Below are 16,783 nucleotides of genomic sequence, written 5' to 3'. Positions count from 1 at the left end.
TCAATCATGATGTCACACCCCCTTTTTTTCATATTGTCAAATAACTAATTAAAGACAAACTTTTCAGAAAAATGAGCACTTGAACAAACATCAGTGTGATAAGAACTACTTGAAAATGTATTTGACATGTACTTTTGACTATGACCTACACTGCAGAACACACTAAACAGAAAACACGACGACGTTTCATATTTCAACGGTTCTGTGACTTGTTTTGCATCTCTGGGCCACCATACAGTTGTGTTCTTTTTGCATGCTTTTAATTTGAATATCGACTTCCGTTCTCCCCAGTCTGGAGAGCTTGACCCTCCTCCAACAGCACAAGAAGCACTTTGTCTCGGCAGAGAGAGGGGTGTTGACAGGAGAAAGAGGGGGGAGGTGAGGGAGACTGAATTGGACTGGCCCGGTTCACTCGCACCGGAGACCCTGCAGCAGGACGAGGACAGCGGAGGCCCTTGAGGAGGAGAGGGATAGGAGAGGACAGGAGAAGGAGGATCAAGGTGGACAACGGAGACGGGAGACCACTTTTGGACTGGGATGCAGCGGGACACCGGGCGGGGAGGGGGCCCGCATGATTCCCTACAATCCGCAGGCTGTAATGATGGTGGTGATGCGCCGAGAGCAGAGCGGCGGTTTCCTGCAGAGCCCGACACACTGCTGCACCATAAACCCGCAACCGAACTGCAGGGATAGACGCCTCTGCTTCTCTTTATCAGAGCTTTACCAAACAAAACCGGATTTCAATACCGATGCTTGAGCCAAACAACCGGACAACAGTCTACCTTTGCAGCTCCATTCATACTCCACCCCTCCTGTGGGATGAGACGGGGGACTGCGGCGGACGCAGATACCAGCTTTGAACCGAGCCCGCTTTTTATTGCACCGCTACCGGTTTCAGTGTGCATGCACCGGTTGTTTTGAGCAACAGACAAGTGGGGGGGGGGAGCAAAGATGTTGGTGCGATGCTACCGGTGCAAGCTGTCGGTGTGGGCCGCTCTGTGCGTGCTGGTGCTCTGCTGGTTTTATATTTTCCCAGTCTACAGACTCCCACGCGATAAAGAAATAGTAGAAGAGGTGCTGAGGCAGGGAGACGTGTGGCAGAAGAACCAGACCGGCATCGATTTGTACAGGTTCGTCTTTAAGCTCACATTTCTGAGTGTTCCCCAAAGTGCACCTTAAGTGGGTTGTAAGGGTTAAAAAGCAGTAGTAAGTTACAGGGCTCAAGAAGCGATTGCGCAAAAATAATCCATTTGTTTACCCTGCATCCACCTCAGAGCATACTAAATATTTACTAAGCTTTATTTAGCAGCAGGCATGTCCTCAGTTGGTGTTCTTGGTTCAGATTTATGGCTTGTGGCCTCCTCCTCCTCCTTTGTCTGTATTGGGAGTCCCTGAGCATGATGTTATTAGATTGTATTGTAATAGGCACCCAAAGGGAAATTGTTCTGATTATTGCATAAAAGCCCTCAATCATGCCAAAATGCCAACTGTAATTCTCCCAAAAACATGTTTTAAAAGGTTTGTGGTCGTCAAATCTTTGCAAAAATCTAAGAATATTACAGTAACACACTATAAAGACCCTTTATTAAACACCGCAGAGACATTATACTCTTCACTTGGCTTGTGACACTGTTCCAAAAGCAAACCAAATCAACAGAGCACGTTAGTTACACTGCTGCGGTCTTATTTACGTTATTAAATCTTATTCATTGGAGAATATGCGCAGATAATTCCCCGAGGCAAAGCCGATTAGGATAATCAGAGAAGGTGAAACCTGCAGAGCAGCGGACAGGGCCTACAGGGAGATGTGATGCTCACTTGGAGATGGAGTTTCTGTGCTTCTTCCAGTCATACAGCTCAACAGCCTTTGTGTTTAGTAAGGTTTTGTTGCCAAGAATTGACAGCTGAGAGAGACTCCAGTGTAATAGTATCTAATCAAGTCATAAATAATCCAAAACATTCCTCTCAGGCCCAGCGCTTCACCTCAGACAGTGGTTCTTTGTCCTGTCCGTATTAATACGCAGCTCTCAATGGATGTCTCAAGGCAAATAATTAAGCAATTATTCTAGCCCGTTTCTTACCAGAATCCTGGCTGTCCTGTAGAATCCAATTTGTGTCAAACTGTCCAGAGATCACCAGAGACCCGATTGATTATTTCCCTTTAAATCCCACATCCTTCTCTTCACAGGAAGTTGCTGACAGAATGCTGCGATCCGAAGAGGATGTTCGCGGTGACCAAGGAGAACTCCCCGATGGGCAAGGTCCTATGGTACGATGGCGAGTTCTACCACTCGCACACAGTCAACAATGACACCTACCCGCTCTTTGTACAGGTAAGCAGGAGAGTGCAAGCATGTAAATACCATAAATAGAAAAAGAATAGAAGTTTTTAATCATAATTCTCATATAACAGCGCTTTCCACATTGCAGTGGAAGTCTGTCAAGTCATCACATGCAATGAAAACCAACATTCACTCCCTCTTTAAAGATGGTGTAATGCTGTTCTTTAGGGGGTTTTAGGTGGTTTTTTTATATCAGAGAGCCACAGACTTACTTAGAATCCCTCTCCACAAGACAGATGACTTTGAGATAGACAGCTGTGTTCTTGAAAAGTAACTAAGACCAGATGATGGAGACTGTTTTTTTTTTTTTTTTTTCTCCCACTCAGCGCAATATGACACTGTTGTGGGGACTGTGGGTTTTAACATGGATCCTTGTTGATCCATAATGGAGGCAGGGAGGGAGCAGTGGAGCAGACAGACACCCTCGAATGAGAGAGGACTACTGGTATAGTGTTCTCTGTGTGGGGGGGGGGGGGGGGGGGGGTCGATATTCAGATGTGGAGATGTGCAGAAGAGTCTGCTAGAACAACAGACGCTGTAAGATGCTGCAAATATCAGTAAAATGCCAGAGTGAATGATACTACACGAGGTATCTGTGTCACTTTCATTTTCATTTATTCATTATGATTATTTTCTCTTTCTCGTCACCTAAGGGCCGTAGATTTCTGTAGAGACAGGATGTAGGATAAGAGGTACAGATTTTTTTTTTTACAGCAAATCAGGCTGCTTCTCTGGATTTATTACTCAACAGGATGTGTTTTTTTCCCCCACTTTTGGAAAGTAAGAGTCTAATGTAAGAAAGGAATGTTTAAACCATGAGTAAAAACTGAACGTATGCTTCAAGTTTCTCTCTCTCAAGTTACTTCCCCTTTACTTTGCATTCAGAGAAATGCAAAAATGGGTGTAGTATGTGTATTTACGGCTCAGTGACTGTATCCAGATAAGGTCTGTTGGGCAATTCATTCTATGTCAATGTATATGTGTGGATGAGAGTGTTTGTGCCTGGAAACAGGACAAAATGAGTAACAGTGGTTTAAGTGTTTTTGCCATGGTTTTTGTATCAAGGGGTGATACATCTCACTAGTAATCAAGATTGGATCCCTGTTACTCATGCTGAAAATCTGCAGCTGAATATCCAGGTTGGAAAATGCAATGAATATCTGACCCTAATTTGCGAGCGTGAGCTGTGTATGTTCATTCATGAGGGATGGGGGAGGTGAGGGTGAATAAAAAAAGAAATATGAAGAGCAAGTGGCCAAGCTAAACCATGGTGTTTGTGTGTGTGTGTGTGTGTGTGTGCATGAATGTGCACCAGTGGGTTTAAAGGCTTTGATGTTACTGGGGGGTTTTGTGAAGTAGAGGAAATGCAATGTTTTAATGCAAACATACTGCAAGTGTTCATGCCTTAGATTAAGAATATATTGTACATATGTTGATTCATCCAAATCACAAAAAAAGACTTCAGACATGCTAGCAGCACTGTGAGACTGAACATAAAATGCAGCTTCAGTTTTGCACGTATTTGGCCAAGTTGGACAATTAAAGTTAAATTGTTGACCTGCTGATGGTGCTAGAGTAAGATTTCAGGGATCACCAAAGGTTATATTTCATCTTGTGGGGATATTAATAGACCTGCCAACCTGTACGCATTTTGCGTAGCAGGTACGCATTTTGACATCAAAATACGCCAGTATGATTTGTCACTCTAAACTACGCAAGAAGGTTGTGATGCCTGTGAGTTCAATTGCACACATGCAATACTCAAGTCTATCAGCAAGAGGCAGAAGCGTCTAGCCTGCCGAAAAGCATAAGAAGAAAAAGAATTTGACCAATCATTGCACCGGATTTGTTGGATTTGTGCCTTCACCCATGGATGTATTGTAAGAGCTGGGTACGGCGCCACCACTCAGCCTTGCAGCCAATTTTCCCAGTGGTCACTTGCGGCATTGCAGCGAAAAATCCCCCTGCAGCCCAAAAAGCATTTTCCCCATAGACCACCATTGTAAAAGATACGTCCCTTAAACTGTTGACAACACAAACTGCAAACAAGGTCAATTATGACTCTTTCTATTATGAGTTTTTGATTCACAGAGGTTTTATATTTGTAAAACTGTCGTTGAGCTGAGAAAAGCAATTTAAAAATCATCAACAACAAGCCATACAACAATAGGGGCTATATAAATGCAGCAGTAGTGAGAGGTTAGCATGTCACCTAAGTGAAATTGTGCTCCTTGGTAAGCTATTTTTAGGCAGGTGACAAACAAATGGAAATTTTTGTTTATTTGACTGCTGCATGCAAATGATGTACTTTAATGTGTATGCAGTGTTTCCCCTAAATTCATTCAGCAGCGGCACACCACCGCTGCAAAATTATGAGCGCCGCTGCTAAAATTTCAGACAATCATTAATATCAACGGGCTACTAATGATTTTAGAGTAGCATAGCTCTGTTAAGGAATAAGGCAGTGCCGCTCCAAAGCAGTCAACCTGGGGGGAACATTGGTATGTAGATTATGTACAGTTATTCATTGTGCAAACTGCAGTGTTTTGCATCTGACACACTCATAAAATTCGTCCAGGGTTGGCAGGTCTGCATTGGTACATGTCTGTACCAAGTTTTGTGCCAGTTCATTAAGGAAATTTTGGTGCAATTTTGACCAGCTGGTGGTGCTAGATGAAAAGTCCGGGGACCACCAAAGTCACCGTTATATAGTTGTTGAGATATTTCAGTCTGGACCAAATAAAGCCACGCCGCTAGTGTAACTAAACATGTATTTTACCACTTACAAGTGGTTTTGAAATGCTTTTTTCAATGCTAAGATTTCTGCCACCATCCCAGTTCAATTTAGGTTGTAATGAATTTATTTTTATATTTGAAAAACTCAACAGCAACATGCCTCTCCAGGGGCAATGTCCCAGATTCTTTGGGCAATCTACCGTATTTGGCCAGTGCCAGAATCTCAGCTGCAGATATCTCAAAACCTGACTGACTACAGTATTTGCAAGGCTAGATTCCACTCAAAGTAAGAAGGATAATAACAGTGTTTTTATGTGATTTTTAGTGGACTGACCCTTGAAAAAGTGCTTATAAATGCAAGAATTTTAGTTAACGGTATACCAATTTTATGCAACATTTCTTAAACTCTGTGACTGTGCATATGAGTAAATATGTGTTGCTTTTGGATGTGATGTTAGCTATATCATTACACCATGTTTTTTATGTATTTTTAGTAACCTGGTTGAACTTCCGTAACAAGCATATATTGTGGCGAGTTCCTTCTGTGTTTCCCAGAAAGACGGTACCTAGTATTTAGGTGGGATGGATGAAGTACAAGCTCACATACACACACAAATTCTGGCTTCTCAACTACTAGTGCTGTGATTGCAGGTCTGAGCACAGACAGACAGCCACGCTACACCAAGCTGGCAACAGCTACAGTATCTGGGCATCTGCCAGGGAATGTGCCAATTAGGGCTTTGACTGTTAATTGCTGGTTAGTTCAATGGCTCAAACAGAACATCCATACATACAGTTCAGTGGACTGTACAGTTGATTCCTATGATCTTCCTTATGTAGTTCCTCGACCAGTTGTCCTTTGATATTGTACAGTACAAAGAGGATTTGTGGAGGGATATTCATCATTTCAGCATCTTAAAAAGTTTATATATATATATATATATATATAATCCCACATAAACTCATGACGACACAAAGATTTCAGTTCCTCTCATATATATATATAATCCCATATAAACTCACGACGAGACAAAGATTTCAGTTCCTCTCATATTGAAACCAACACTAAAAACAGAACAATTTGTTTTTTGGACCACACAAGTAATTTGAAAACATTAACTTGGGCTCTGGGAGATTCTGATGTGCATTTTTCACAAATTTCTGACATTTTATAGACTAATAAACTAAATACATTGAAAAAATAACCACCAAATAATGAAAATAGTTAGTTGCAGCCCTACATTATAGCATACAAACCAATCCAAAATATGTCAAAACATTCAGGATTTTAGTAAGCAATTTGGATTATTGATAATGATAACTTTCCAGATTTAGTTGGACCATGTGCTACTGGAATTATATTCCCCCTCTCAAGTTTTAGCCCAACATGCTGGTTCCCCTCCCCAACATGATGGGCTGTTATTGTCCCCTCTGACTCAACCCCCTGTCACGGTCCAAAAGAGACCCTGAGGCAAGGAGAGGTGTGTGTGTGCACTTTTGTGTGTGTATTCTCAAGTGTGTGCTCTCCACGGGGAATAATGAGGACAATTGTTTCCGCCGTCTCACTTAATCCATGCCTCCGACTTAAATACAGCTGAGGCAAAGAGAAAAGACATTTTTGGCCCTTGCCTCATGAAGCGTGGCATTTCAGTGTCCTCTGTAACCGTTTCTATTACTGTCCTATACAAGGCTTTAATTCAGGCAGTGATTCCCAACCAGGGGCACTTGCCAGGGGGTATGTGGAAAGATTGTAGAGTAGCTCAATTAATTTGGAAAAATGCGATTTGAGTAAAACTCTATAAAACCACATAATATATTTTTTTTCAATCAATTTGTTAGATTTTACAGGTGCAAATTAGCTGTTGCGCTAACCCCAGCACATCGACATGAATGTTGTTAAAATGTCAATGTTTGAATGTGTCAATGTTGATGCCAGAAAAACAGCTGCAAATGTCCTGACGTCTCATTGAAAACACTTGCTTTTGTTGGTTGAAATGGGAAGTGGACATTGGTTTCGAGGGGCTCTCGAATCGTACTCTCTGCTGATTTCCAACTTTCTGACTAACCATCCACCGACCCCTCCTCCCTCCTAATAGGAAAGATCAACTCATATAGATCTCGTGTGAACTATGTCACTTTAGAAATGTTGAGATGATGCGTTTTTTGTAAATGTTGACATATTGCGTTTTGTAGAAATGTTAATATGCTACGTATTTCACATGTTGAAATGTAGACATTCAACGTTTCTGTGGTTTGCAGAAACGTAAACTGCCAACGTTTTATTCTGGCGACCAGGCTGCTCTGCCACTGCTCCTACTTTTTCCGCCATTAGCTGCTTGGCCTTCACTCCTGTGTCTGTATCCTCTTCACCCCCTGAGGAAGAGGAATCGGGCACTGGCTGGTACTCTTCATTGTCACCTGTGATGCTGTCATCCTCTGAGGAGGATGTGTCCTCACCATGGGTGGACGATGTCTCTTCATCAAGGGCAGAGGATTTCTCCTCATCCTTGCTTGCTGAGCACATAACATAATTTTGTGCTTGAAGCAGCAAATATGACCATCTTGCCAGAGAAAAAATGATCTGGGAGCTGTTAGGTTTACTTATAGCAATAGTACATAAACTCTGGGACAGGTTTGTTTTTGTTTTTGTTGCCCTCACAGCAGCATCTTTGCATGACCTCCTATGTTTGTTTTAATGGGGAGGAGGGTAGATATTTGGGTGTGTAAGGGTTATTGTGTAGTTGCATGTGGCAAAGCTACAGGTGCTTTCAACATGTACACCAAAGGCAAGTTTACCTGGGAAACCCGCAAAGCTGAATAGCCTGCATCAACAGAAAGTCGCTGCAACTTGGGGGAAGGATACATCATAATTGATTTCACTCTATCTTGCAAATACATATTTGCGCTGTAGTTTCACACACATGCACATTTTTTTTCATGCACACACAAAAATCATTATCTGACATCCTTAAAATTACACCTATGTCAAAATTGTGTCATTCATTTGCTTCAGTGGAGTGCGGTAAGCCATCGTACACCCTTAGTGGAAACTAAGAATATTACATGAATTTGCTCCCAAGGCCAAAAATTGACCAATGACACTATCTAATGAAAACATTAAAAACTATAAATTTCAAGTGTTGAGTTCAGAATGAAACCCATTTTACCTAAATTGCATGATTTAATGTTGTAAATAACATGGAATTAAAAAGTGCAGTTTTAATGGTTTCAATGGGCCAAAAGTGGCCACGATAGAGCCAAGTGGTAGTATTGGATGTATACAGCATACTATAGACATATTTAAAGAGCTAAAGTTAAAAATAGAAAAATCAGAAAAAAATCCACGCCCTTGGGAAATTTTATGTCATTTACATTAACACAGCTAACCAGAGGGTTAAACACTTTGTGTTGCAATGAAGAGTGCACGAAAACTAGTTAGCAAGTGAGCTAATAGGTTGAAAGAGTTAGATAAAAGTAGCCTAATGGATAAATGTTTAAAATAGGTAGCTAAAAGCAATAAACTGTTCAAACTGTTACTTTTATTACAGTATGTAATAGAAATATGGTTGAAACATTTAGCTAAAAGTACTGGACAAATGGTTAAATAGATAGTAGATATGTAAAAAGGCATAGTACTTGAAATAGCTAGCTTAAAGTACTGGATAAATTGTTGAAACGTCCATTGCAAACCTGACTGAACCAACCTTAACATTGACAGTTCAATTGTATTTAAAAATATTGTAATATTATCCACCGTTATATAGTCAGTAATATTAAGTAACATAACATCCAGTCCATCTGGAACATAATACATGGTATTGATGAAGGGGTATTTGAGTTCATTTTACAGGGCTGTGGAGGTACATCAGACAAAAGGTTGGGAACCACTGTGTTAGGGACCAGGCACAAACACAGTGCCATGAGATTCAAGAAAAGACATTTACCAGGACATTGATTTGATTATAATGGAGAGGGTACGAGAAGAGAGCACTTTTTAGGAAGATGCCTGTTTGTGAAATGTGTTTCATATGACAAATAATATGGTACATTTGGTCATAAGTTCACATTTATTGAATAGTTCAGATGGAATTTGCAGATAAGTTAAGGTTTTTATATTTTTTTGCTTGGCAGTATAGCTTTTTTCTTTGCAGATTTGCCTATATCTGCTTGGTATCCCTGATTGAATTTCAGGAGCATATCCAGACACAGAATTGGATTCAATAGCTGTATGACCTGTGCTTGCTTTTGTCCAGCTTCTTGCTTAAAATCTCCTTGCTGGTGTGTCCGTCAGCTCATGAAACTGTGAAGGGAGATTAGCAGTTGGGTCGAGATCCTGAGTTTTGCTGAACAGAGGGTGACTCTTACACCAGCTTCAATTTTGGGATCTAAGTCGAGAGAAAATTAATGTGGTTTTGTGTGTGTGTGTAAGTGATTTTGTGTGTTAATGTCCAGGTACTTGTGTCTGTGGGCACAATGACAGAGCTGCATGTTTTCTTCTGCTCAGGACAACCCTCTGCAGCTGCCTTTGAAGAAATGTGCGGTGGTGGGTAACGGCGGCATCCTCAGGCACAGCAAATGCGGACGGGACATTGACCAGGCCGACTTCGTCATGCGGTGAGAAACAAGGATCTGTGTTTGTGAGCGAGCGCGTTTATACGACTGCTTCATTGCTCCTCCAAATGTGAATCAGCCGTGTTTAAGAGAGCAGTCAAACACCATCAGCCATCAGTGATAATGAGAGCTGGTGTCGACTGTAGCCGAGAGAGGGAGAGGCAGAGAGAGGAAAAAATGGGCCACAGTGAGGGCAAGAGAGAAAAGAGTTTAGGCGTGAGTGAGCAAAAAATGAATTAAGATGAGGTAGGAAGAGAAGATGAGCAGAAAGGAATAAGGCAGAATAAAACCATCAGATGGTGCAGAATAAAATAGTATAAAAAATATTGTTCTGCACTTGTTGAAGCAAACAAGCTGCTGTGTTTCATGAGTATGAATTAAAGGTGTCTTCCTGTTTCAAACAAGTAGTCAAAGAAATACATTTGTATTGGTTTTGATAGGGGAAAAAACCATTTTCTTCCCTGAGAATGTGACAACTACACCCGAGTGTTGCAACAGTTCAAGAGAGAGTTATTGAGTAAACTATTAGACTTTGAGCATTAGGAAAAGTTTAAAAGGAAAAAGATACAAAGTACAAAATGCCAGTAAGGCAGCATCTGATAACAACAGCTTACATGACCTTCCCTGTCAACTTATGGACTCCATATACAGCCGTCATACTGTACCGCCTCTGCAGTCTCTAACTTGAGTGACGTGCATTGTCATAGAGGTTACATTACATGATCAGTACCACGCTGTTAAAAAATAACCACACAAATCTTCAATGATGAACAAGATGTCATGGTAGAGCAGAATCATGACTAGTGCAAGGGGAAAACCATGCTTTGACCATGCACAAGTGTTTTTTCCTCTTCTTTTTTGTCAGTAAGTGGCTAAATTGTATCCCTAAATATAATTGGTTGAGCGGGTCCACCTCTTGGACAGCTAAGTATGGCAACACCACATTGACAAAACACATAAACCAGTTCTGTATGAAAAGTACCCTGAGATAACGTCTGTTGTGATTTGGCACCATATAAACAAAACTGACTTGAATGTGTGCAGAATCTTATTTAGAGCGATGTACTTGAATGTGTTTGTCTGAGCTCTGTCTTTTGTTTCTTCCATCGTTGACATTAAGTTGATAAAACACTGGGACTTTTTTTTTCTGTCTTTACGTCTCGGGGATAGCAGTCAAACGCTCCTTCGGTGAGCACATGGCAACTCCTCTACATCCACCGCGTGTGGATCTTCGTTGTGTTCACAGATTTTCGCAGAGAGGTTGAGAAGAGCTGATGTTATTGACCGTGATTGTTACCAACCCTTAAAAAACCCACTGATAATGTATAATAGATAATCTTCCTAAACCCACCCTGTTTCCAAGCATCTTTGCAACTCTTGGGAGCAAAATGATCAAAAAAGTATCCTATCAAATGTGCACTTGAATGCACATGCTGCAACTTCATACACAAAATTAGACAGTAACACTCTAGGTAAGAGGACAATACATGTGTCTATATTTTACTACTGAACTTCCTGGTCCTGGGTTTGACGCCAACAACCGTCTGGTGTGTGGATTTAATTTTAATTTTCAGTTTAATTTTCTTTTTTAAACTGCTGATAACACACACAAAAAATAATATTTTACCAGCCAGTAAAGTTTTGCATGGTAGAGAAAATGTCCGAAACTGTGACATAGTGATGTTATTGTAATTTAATCTATTAAACACATCTTGCAAACTTGAAATGTAAATTTAGTACAGTAATGTCATTGTAGATTTTGATGTGTGTGCGTGTGTGGTTTTGAGTCACACATGCACAACAGGAAATGTTTATTGAATTAAAGGACAGGTTCATAATTTTTCAAGTCTGTCCTAAAACAATAGTCAGGTTCCCAAATTGAAATGTTTTCTTGTTATAATCATTCCTCCTGTTCATACTGACCATTAGAAGATCCTTTTATAATGCACTTAAAATGAAAGTGATGGGGGCCAAAATCCACAAACCTCTTTCTTTGCGAAAATGTATTTAGAAGTTAAGCTAATATGAAGCTTCAGCTGCCCAAATTAGTCAAATGATGCTAAAAAGACTGTAAATGTGGCAGGTATCCACTTGATATGACTAACTCAGACTAAGATGGACTTTTACATGCATTTCTGCACATTTTTTGGCCATTTTTTGGATGATGGCCCCCATCACTTACATCAAAAGCACCTCTTTCAGTGTTCAATTGAGTGAAACAGACTTGAAAAATTGTGAACATATCCTTTAATCTGCCTCTCTGCTCGCTGTCATAATCAAATCTAATCAAGAAGTTAATAGCCATAATGACTTAAACAAATCATCGAATTGTTTATCTTGTGTGTGCTTGGGTAGCTTATATAAATCATAATCATGGGTACCATTTTCAAAGTACATAGCGTGTGTGCATGTTGAATATGTAAAATGCTATATTGTGTGTTTTGCTCATTTAGGTGTAACCTTCCACCACTTTCAAAGGAATATGTGGAGGATGTGGGAACCAGAACACATCTGGTGACAGCCAACCCCAGCATCATAGAGAAAAGGTAATCAGCTTGTTTTTTTAAGATTCAGAATTGCATAATCAAGTCTATTCTCAAATAGATCAACGCGCATTTATCCCTTTCCGCATAGATATTCACGACTTACAGTACAGAGCAAGTAAATGTACAGAGCAGATTTGCTAACATAGACAGAAAAGGCTAATGGTTGAATCACTGTAGTGATGTGAAGAGATGCACTATGATATAAAAAGCCACACATGAATAGGATTTAAAAATGGTGAAATAAAAGTTCAACTAAACAGACTGCTTGTTCTAAACTGTGTATAGTCATTATAAGACAGACCCTTGTGCTTTTGAGGCATTGCATCTGACAACACAGGAAACTGAATTGCTTGACACCCACTTGGGAAATGAAGACAGCTGTAAAGATTATTCAAACAGTCTGTAGACTCATACTGTTAAACCCCAACAAAAGGATTACTTCACTTTCTCTCTATCACTGTTTCTATTACTCAGGTTTCAGAACCTTCTGTTGTCGAGAAAAGCTTTTGTGGAAAGTATGAAGGTCTACGGCTCAAGCTACATCTACATGCCAGCGTTCTCCATGAAGCCTGGCACCGACCCGTCACTGCGGGCGCATTACGCCCTGGCAGATACCTCCTCCAACCTCACCGTGCTCTTTGCCAACCCAGAGTTCCTGCGCACTGTGGGAAAATTCTGGAAGGCCCGCGGCGTGCACGCCAAACGCCTCTCCACGGGGCTCTTCCTGGTCAGCTTGGCCTTGGGGCTGTGCGAGGAGGTGACGGCCTACGGCTTCTGGCCGTTTTCCGTCGGCCTGGATGAGCAGCCAGTCAGCCACCATTACTACGACAACATCCTGCCCTACAAGTGGTTCCATGCCATGCCCGAGGAGTTTGTCAAGCTTTGGCACCTGCACAAAAGCGGCACGCTCCGCATGAGGGTGGGACACTGCCCCCCTCAGGAGAGAGGGAGTTAGAGCATTTTGACGAGCGTCAGCAGTCAGTTGAAGCTTAGCGGGTTACAGGAAGCAGGTGAAGACTTATGGGTTGCTATCCAACAGGACATTGATGTCATGACACACATGCTTGCACATGCACATGAGCATATTTCCTCTGAGGAACCCCCGGCACTGCATCTGTGTCCGTTCACTGCTCCCCCCCGTTAATCCCTCAATATCATGAGAATGTCCTCCACCCAGACCAGCAGCATCAGGGACAGAATGCACATCACCACATGCAGGCATACGCACAATGTAAAATATCCATACATTCCCAAAACTTGCCATATCTTTACCCCTGGTTTCTGAAATTGTGTGTGTGGTTGCACGGCTGTGTTTTTTATGGAAAGCCTCAGCTGGGACTAATAAAGGTGAACATGTCTGGGGTTGGATGGGTGTGGGATGTTTTTTTTTTTGTATGCTGACTACTGTATCTGACTGACATATGGGGCAGCTGGACCAAACCCCCCTCTGGGTCTTTGTTAAACAGAGACAGAAGGCGTGGAGGACCAGGGGGAATAATAAAACGCTCTGAAAGACTGGCAAAATGCAAGGAACAAGGGAGAGATAATGGTGTCCTGGTACCTAGCTTGAATAGGACTGAAATTTAAAGGAGCACAAAAAAAGGATGGCGGGGGAGAAAGAGTGAAAGCTGGCTGGTGTGTGTATGAAAGGATTTTTTTTCTCTTTCACTTTTCTTCAACCGAGCGCTTGATTGGCATTCTCCAGTGCCAAATAGAGCTTTAGTTCAAAGCAGGAGCCATTAGAAATGGAGTCTTAACTACTATATCCCCTAGAATGTTTAACCAAGTTGCAACTTAGCCCTTCACTGAAAAGGGAAAATGAGTACACAGTGGTTACCGCATATTGTTTTTGTTTGCCAAATGTGATTCTCGGGATCAATGTGAATTCTTTTTTTTTTTTTAGGTTCTTCAGTGGCTATGAAGAGAAGGGAGAAAACATTATCAACATATATTATCAGAAATCAACATTTGCTGCAAAAAAAACATCACACATAGGTACCTCAGCTCTAAGTAGACATCATAACTGACTAATAACTAACAATTCAATCACAAGCAGGCACCTTAAATTCACGTCCTTAGAGGGGCTGCTGTAAGTCTTGTAACCATACTAAACTTGCCAGGTGCCAAGCCAAGGGAACAGTGGTCTCTTTGATACACAGTCTTGCACTGTCCTTGCGCTCTCTAATGGCGAGACACTGCTTGAAAGGGAGGTAGTAGTGATAGAAAAAGACTCAGTGTCACAGAGTGGCATTTTAACGGTTGACAGTAAACCTTATTTTTTTCTTTTTTTTTAGATGTTGGACATTTCATAGGGTAAATTGTGATTATTCATGCCATTATTATTATGCTGTTGTTATTATTATTTTGCATCTGCAAACAGAAGGAATGGAGCATCTGTCCTGCGTTCCTTTTTGTATATTTTTTTTGACATTTTTTTGGGCACAAGGGAAAAATAAGATGCTCATGTACAAGCCAACATGATGATGATGACAGATGTGGTTGTTTGGTACTTGCAGCTGGAAAATGACGAACTTGATTGAACTTGTTTTGTTTTTGTATTAAAAAAAAAAAAAAAAAAAAGTCATTTAAGAGTGATAAATGTGACCGTGCCATATTGTCAATACTACAACAAAGGATGATGCTGCATGGAAAGTGCATGGAGTGTACCACAATCTTAAAATACTCCTCAGAATCATGGTACAGAAGCTGTTAAGTTACTGCTTTATGCTTTATCCACTCCATGTCTGTCAAGCTGAATAAGGTCCAGTGCCTTTGAGATGTGTTAAGGCAAAAAGAATCATTGAAACAAGTGATATTTCTAATGCTGATCATCCTCCCATCTGTGTTTGATTTTTCTTGACTAACCTTGGCTCTGTGGATCAGTTGGACAGTATGTGATATATAAGTGAAATGCACGTGAGTCCAAATGCACATGTGGCTCTTTCTAAAAACTGGAAACTGAACATGACGAACATTTTGACCAATGTGTTATACTTATTGTGACGTTTCTTATTTGCACCTTTTTTTTCTTTGCTTCTCCTGCCCAGTATTGTGAATGAATGAGATGTGAAATAAGTGAATTTAGGAAGCATGATGATTTTTAATGTGCTTTTGGTACACTCTGAGTTTCAACCTCAGCTGATTTTTTTTTTTTTTATTAATCTATTTCCATTATGTTCTGATTCATGTCCTCATTCCATCCTCTCTCTGAGTGATAAAGCTGATATATCTTAATGAAAAGGAGATTAATCAGTGATGTGAATATCGGTCTTTAAGCATATTGACCAACTAGTTTTAGATCTCCAGTCATTCTTGAAAATTATACTTTTTAAAAAGCTAACACTGAACTCAGCAGGTCCAAATAAATTGCAGCTTTTGTTACCGGAAAACATGTAAATCTTTGGCACTGTGCTCTTCCTGCTGTAATATGCTCTGCTTACACTCATATATCTTGTGCAACTTCTAAGTAAACATTTAAAACATTGACTCTGACATCACATATTTTTAACCGATTTCTGTTATTGATATAGCGTGGAAGAACATGTACAGAGAGCAATGTCATCGCCGACAACCGCAGCATATCATCATTCCAGTCACAGGTTTCATATCAAGCGGTTGAACCCACCAACAAGTGTTCACTGTGCCTCCACTTTCACCATCATGCTTGTGTTTCCTGTGTTTTATCACCCATTGTCAGTATCATATTTCATGAACAAATATTGAGAGATTTGAGGAATTACCTTTATCTGCTATTTTTACTTAGAGTTAGATGAGAAGATTGATATCTCTCTCATGTTTGTCCATTAAAATATGAAGCTACGTCCACGAGATGTGTAGCTTAGCTTAGCATAAACACTGGAAAACAACTAGCCTACCATCACCTCTAAAGCTCACTAATTAACACTTTATCTCTGGTTTATTTAGTACATGGGCTTTAGAGGTGCTGATAGGTGAAGTTTGTTACTTTTGGACAGAGCTAGGCTAGCTGTTTCCCCCTGTTTCTTGCCATTATGCTAAGCTAAGCGAACTGACTGTTGGCTGTCGCTTCATATTTAGCATTAGAAAGATATCAATCTTCTCATCTAACTCTCTGCAAGAAAGAGGATAAGTGTATTTCCCAAAACTATTTCTCTAAAGCTGCCAGAGGGAACATGAGGTCCATGAAACAAAAAACAAGGCAGAAAAAAAAACGGAGCAAGATACACACACAAAGGCAGTATAGTCATCCATTTCCATTCCCATCTCAGACCAGCTGGTCAATTTATCAAGCTACAGTATGTGTGGCCACAGGGTGACCAATTGGTTTGAATCTGGTCACGGAAAGGTCACATGTTCAATCCCTGTAACAGCCATATGATGAGCTGTAGTGTCCTTAAGCAAGACGCTGCTGTGTGTGTGTCAAACCTTTAGTTCTTTAGCCTTGCTCTATGTCATCATGATAATGACTTCTACTATTTGGAACTCATATTTGGACCTTGAAGAAGCAAAACAAGTTGTTCATGCTGATGTCGTAGTGCAGGTTTAAGACAGCAGAGAGTCTCAGAAGCC

General features: G+C 40.8%; 1 protein-coding gene across 1 annotated transcript; it reads left to right on the top strand.

Moving 5' to 3' along the window:
* The first annotated feature begins 253 nt into the window (after nucleotides 1-253).
* st8sia1 (ST8 alpha-N-acetyl-neuraminide alpha-2,8-sialyltransferase 1) lies at nucleotides 254-15,721 on the top strand. The gene is made up of 5 exons (XM_067582260.1): nucleotides 254-1,130; nucleotides 2,189-2,333; nucleotides 9,583-9,692; nucleotides 12,143-12,235; nucleotides 12,710-15,721. The coding sequence occupies exons 1-5, from the start codon at nucleotides 952-954 to the stop codon at nucleotides 13,188-13,190; spliced, it is 1,008 nt and encodes a 335-aa protein (XP_067438361.1). The 5' UTR covers nucleotides 254-951; the 3' UTR covers nucleotides 13,191-15,721.
* The last annotated feature ends 1,062 nt before the right edge of the window (nucleotides 15,722-16,783 follow it).

Source organism: Thunnus thynnus, chromosome 23 (genome assembly GCF_963924715.1).
Source record: "Thunnus thynnus chromosome 23, fThuThy2.1, whole genome shotgun sequence".
NCBI classification, from domain to species: domain Eukaryota; kingdom Metazoa; phylum Chordata; class Actinopteri; order Scombriformes; family Scombridae; genus Thunnus; species Thunnus thynnus.
The sequence above is the reverse complement of the archived record's forward strand: the minus strand, read 5'-3'. Positions and strand labels throughout refer to the sequence as shown.

Excerpts from the sequence above, each read along its gene's own strand:
- st8sia1 (XM_067582260.1), top strand. The coding sequence starts at position 952 with ATGTTGGTGCGATGCTACCGGTGCAAGCTGTCGGTGTGGGCCGCTCTG. Across the intron at positions 1,131-2,188 it reads ACCGGCATCGATTTGTACAG|GAAGTTGCTGACAGAATGCT; the intron begins GTTCGTCTTTAA and ends TTCTCTTCACAG. Across the intron at positions 2,334-9,582 it reads CCTACCCGCTCTTTGTACAG|GACAACCCTCTGCAGCTGCC; the intron begins GTAAGCAGGAGA and ends TCTTCTGCTCAG.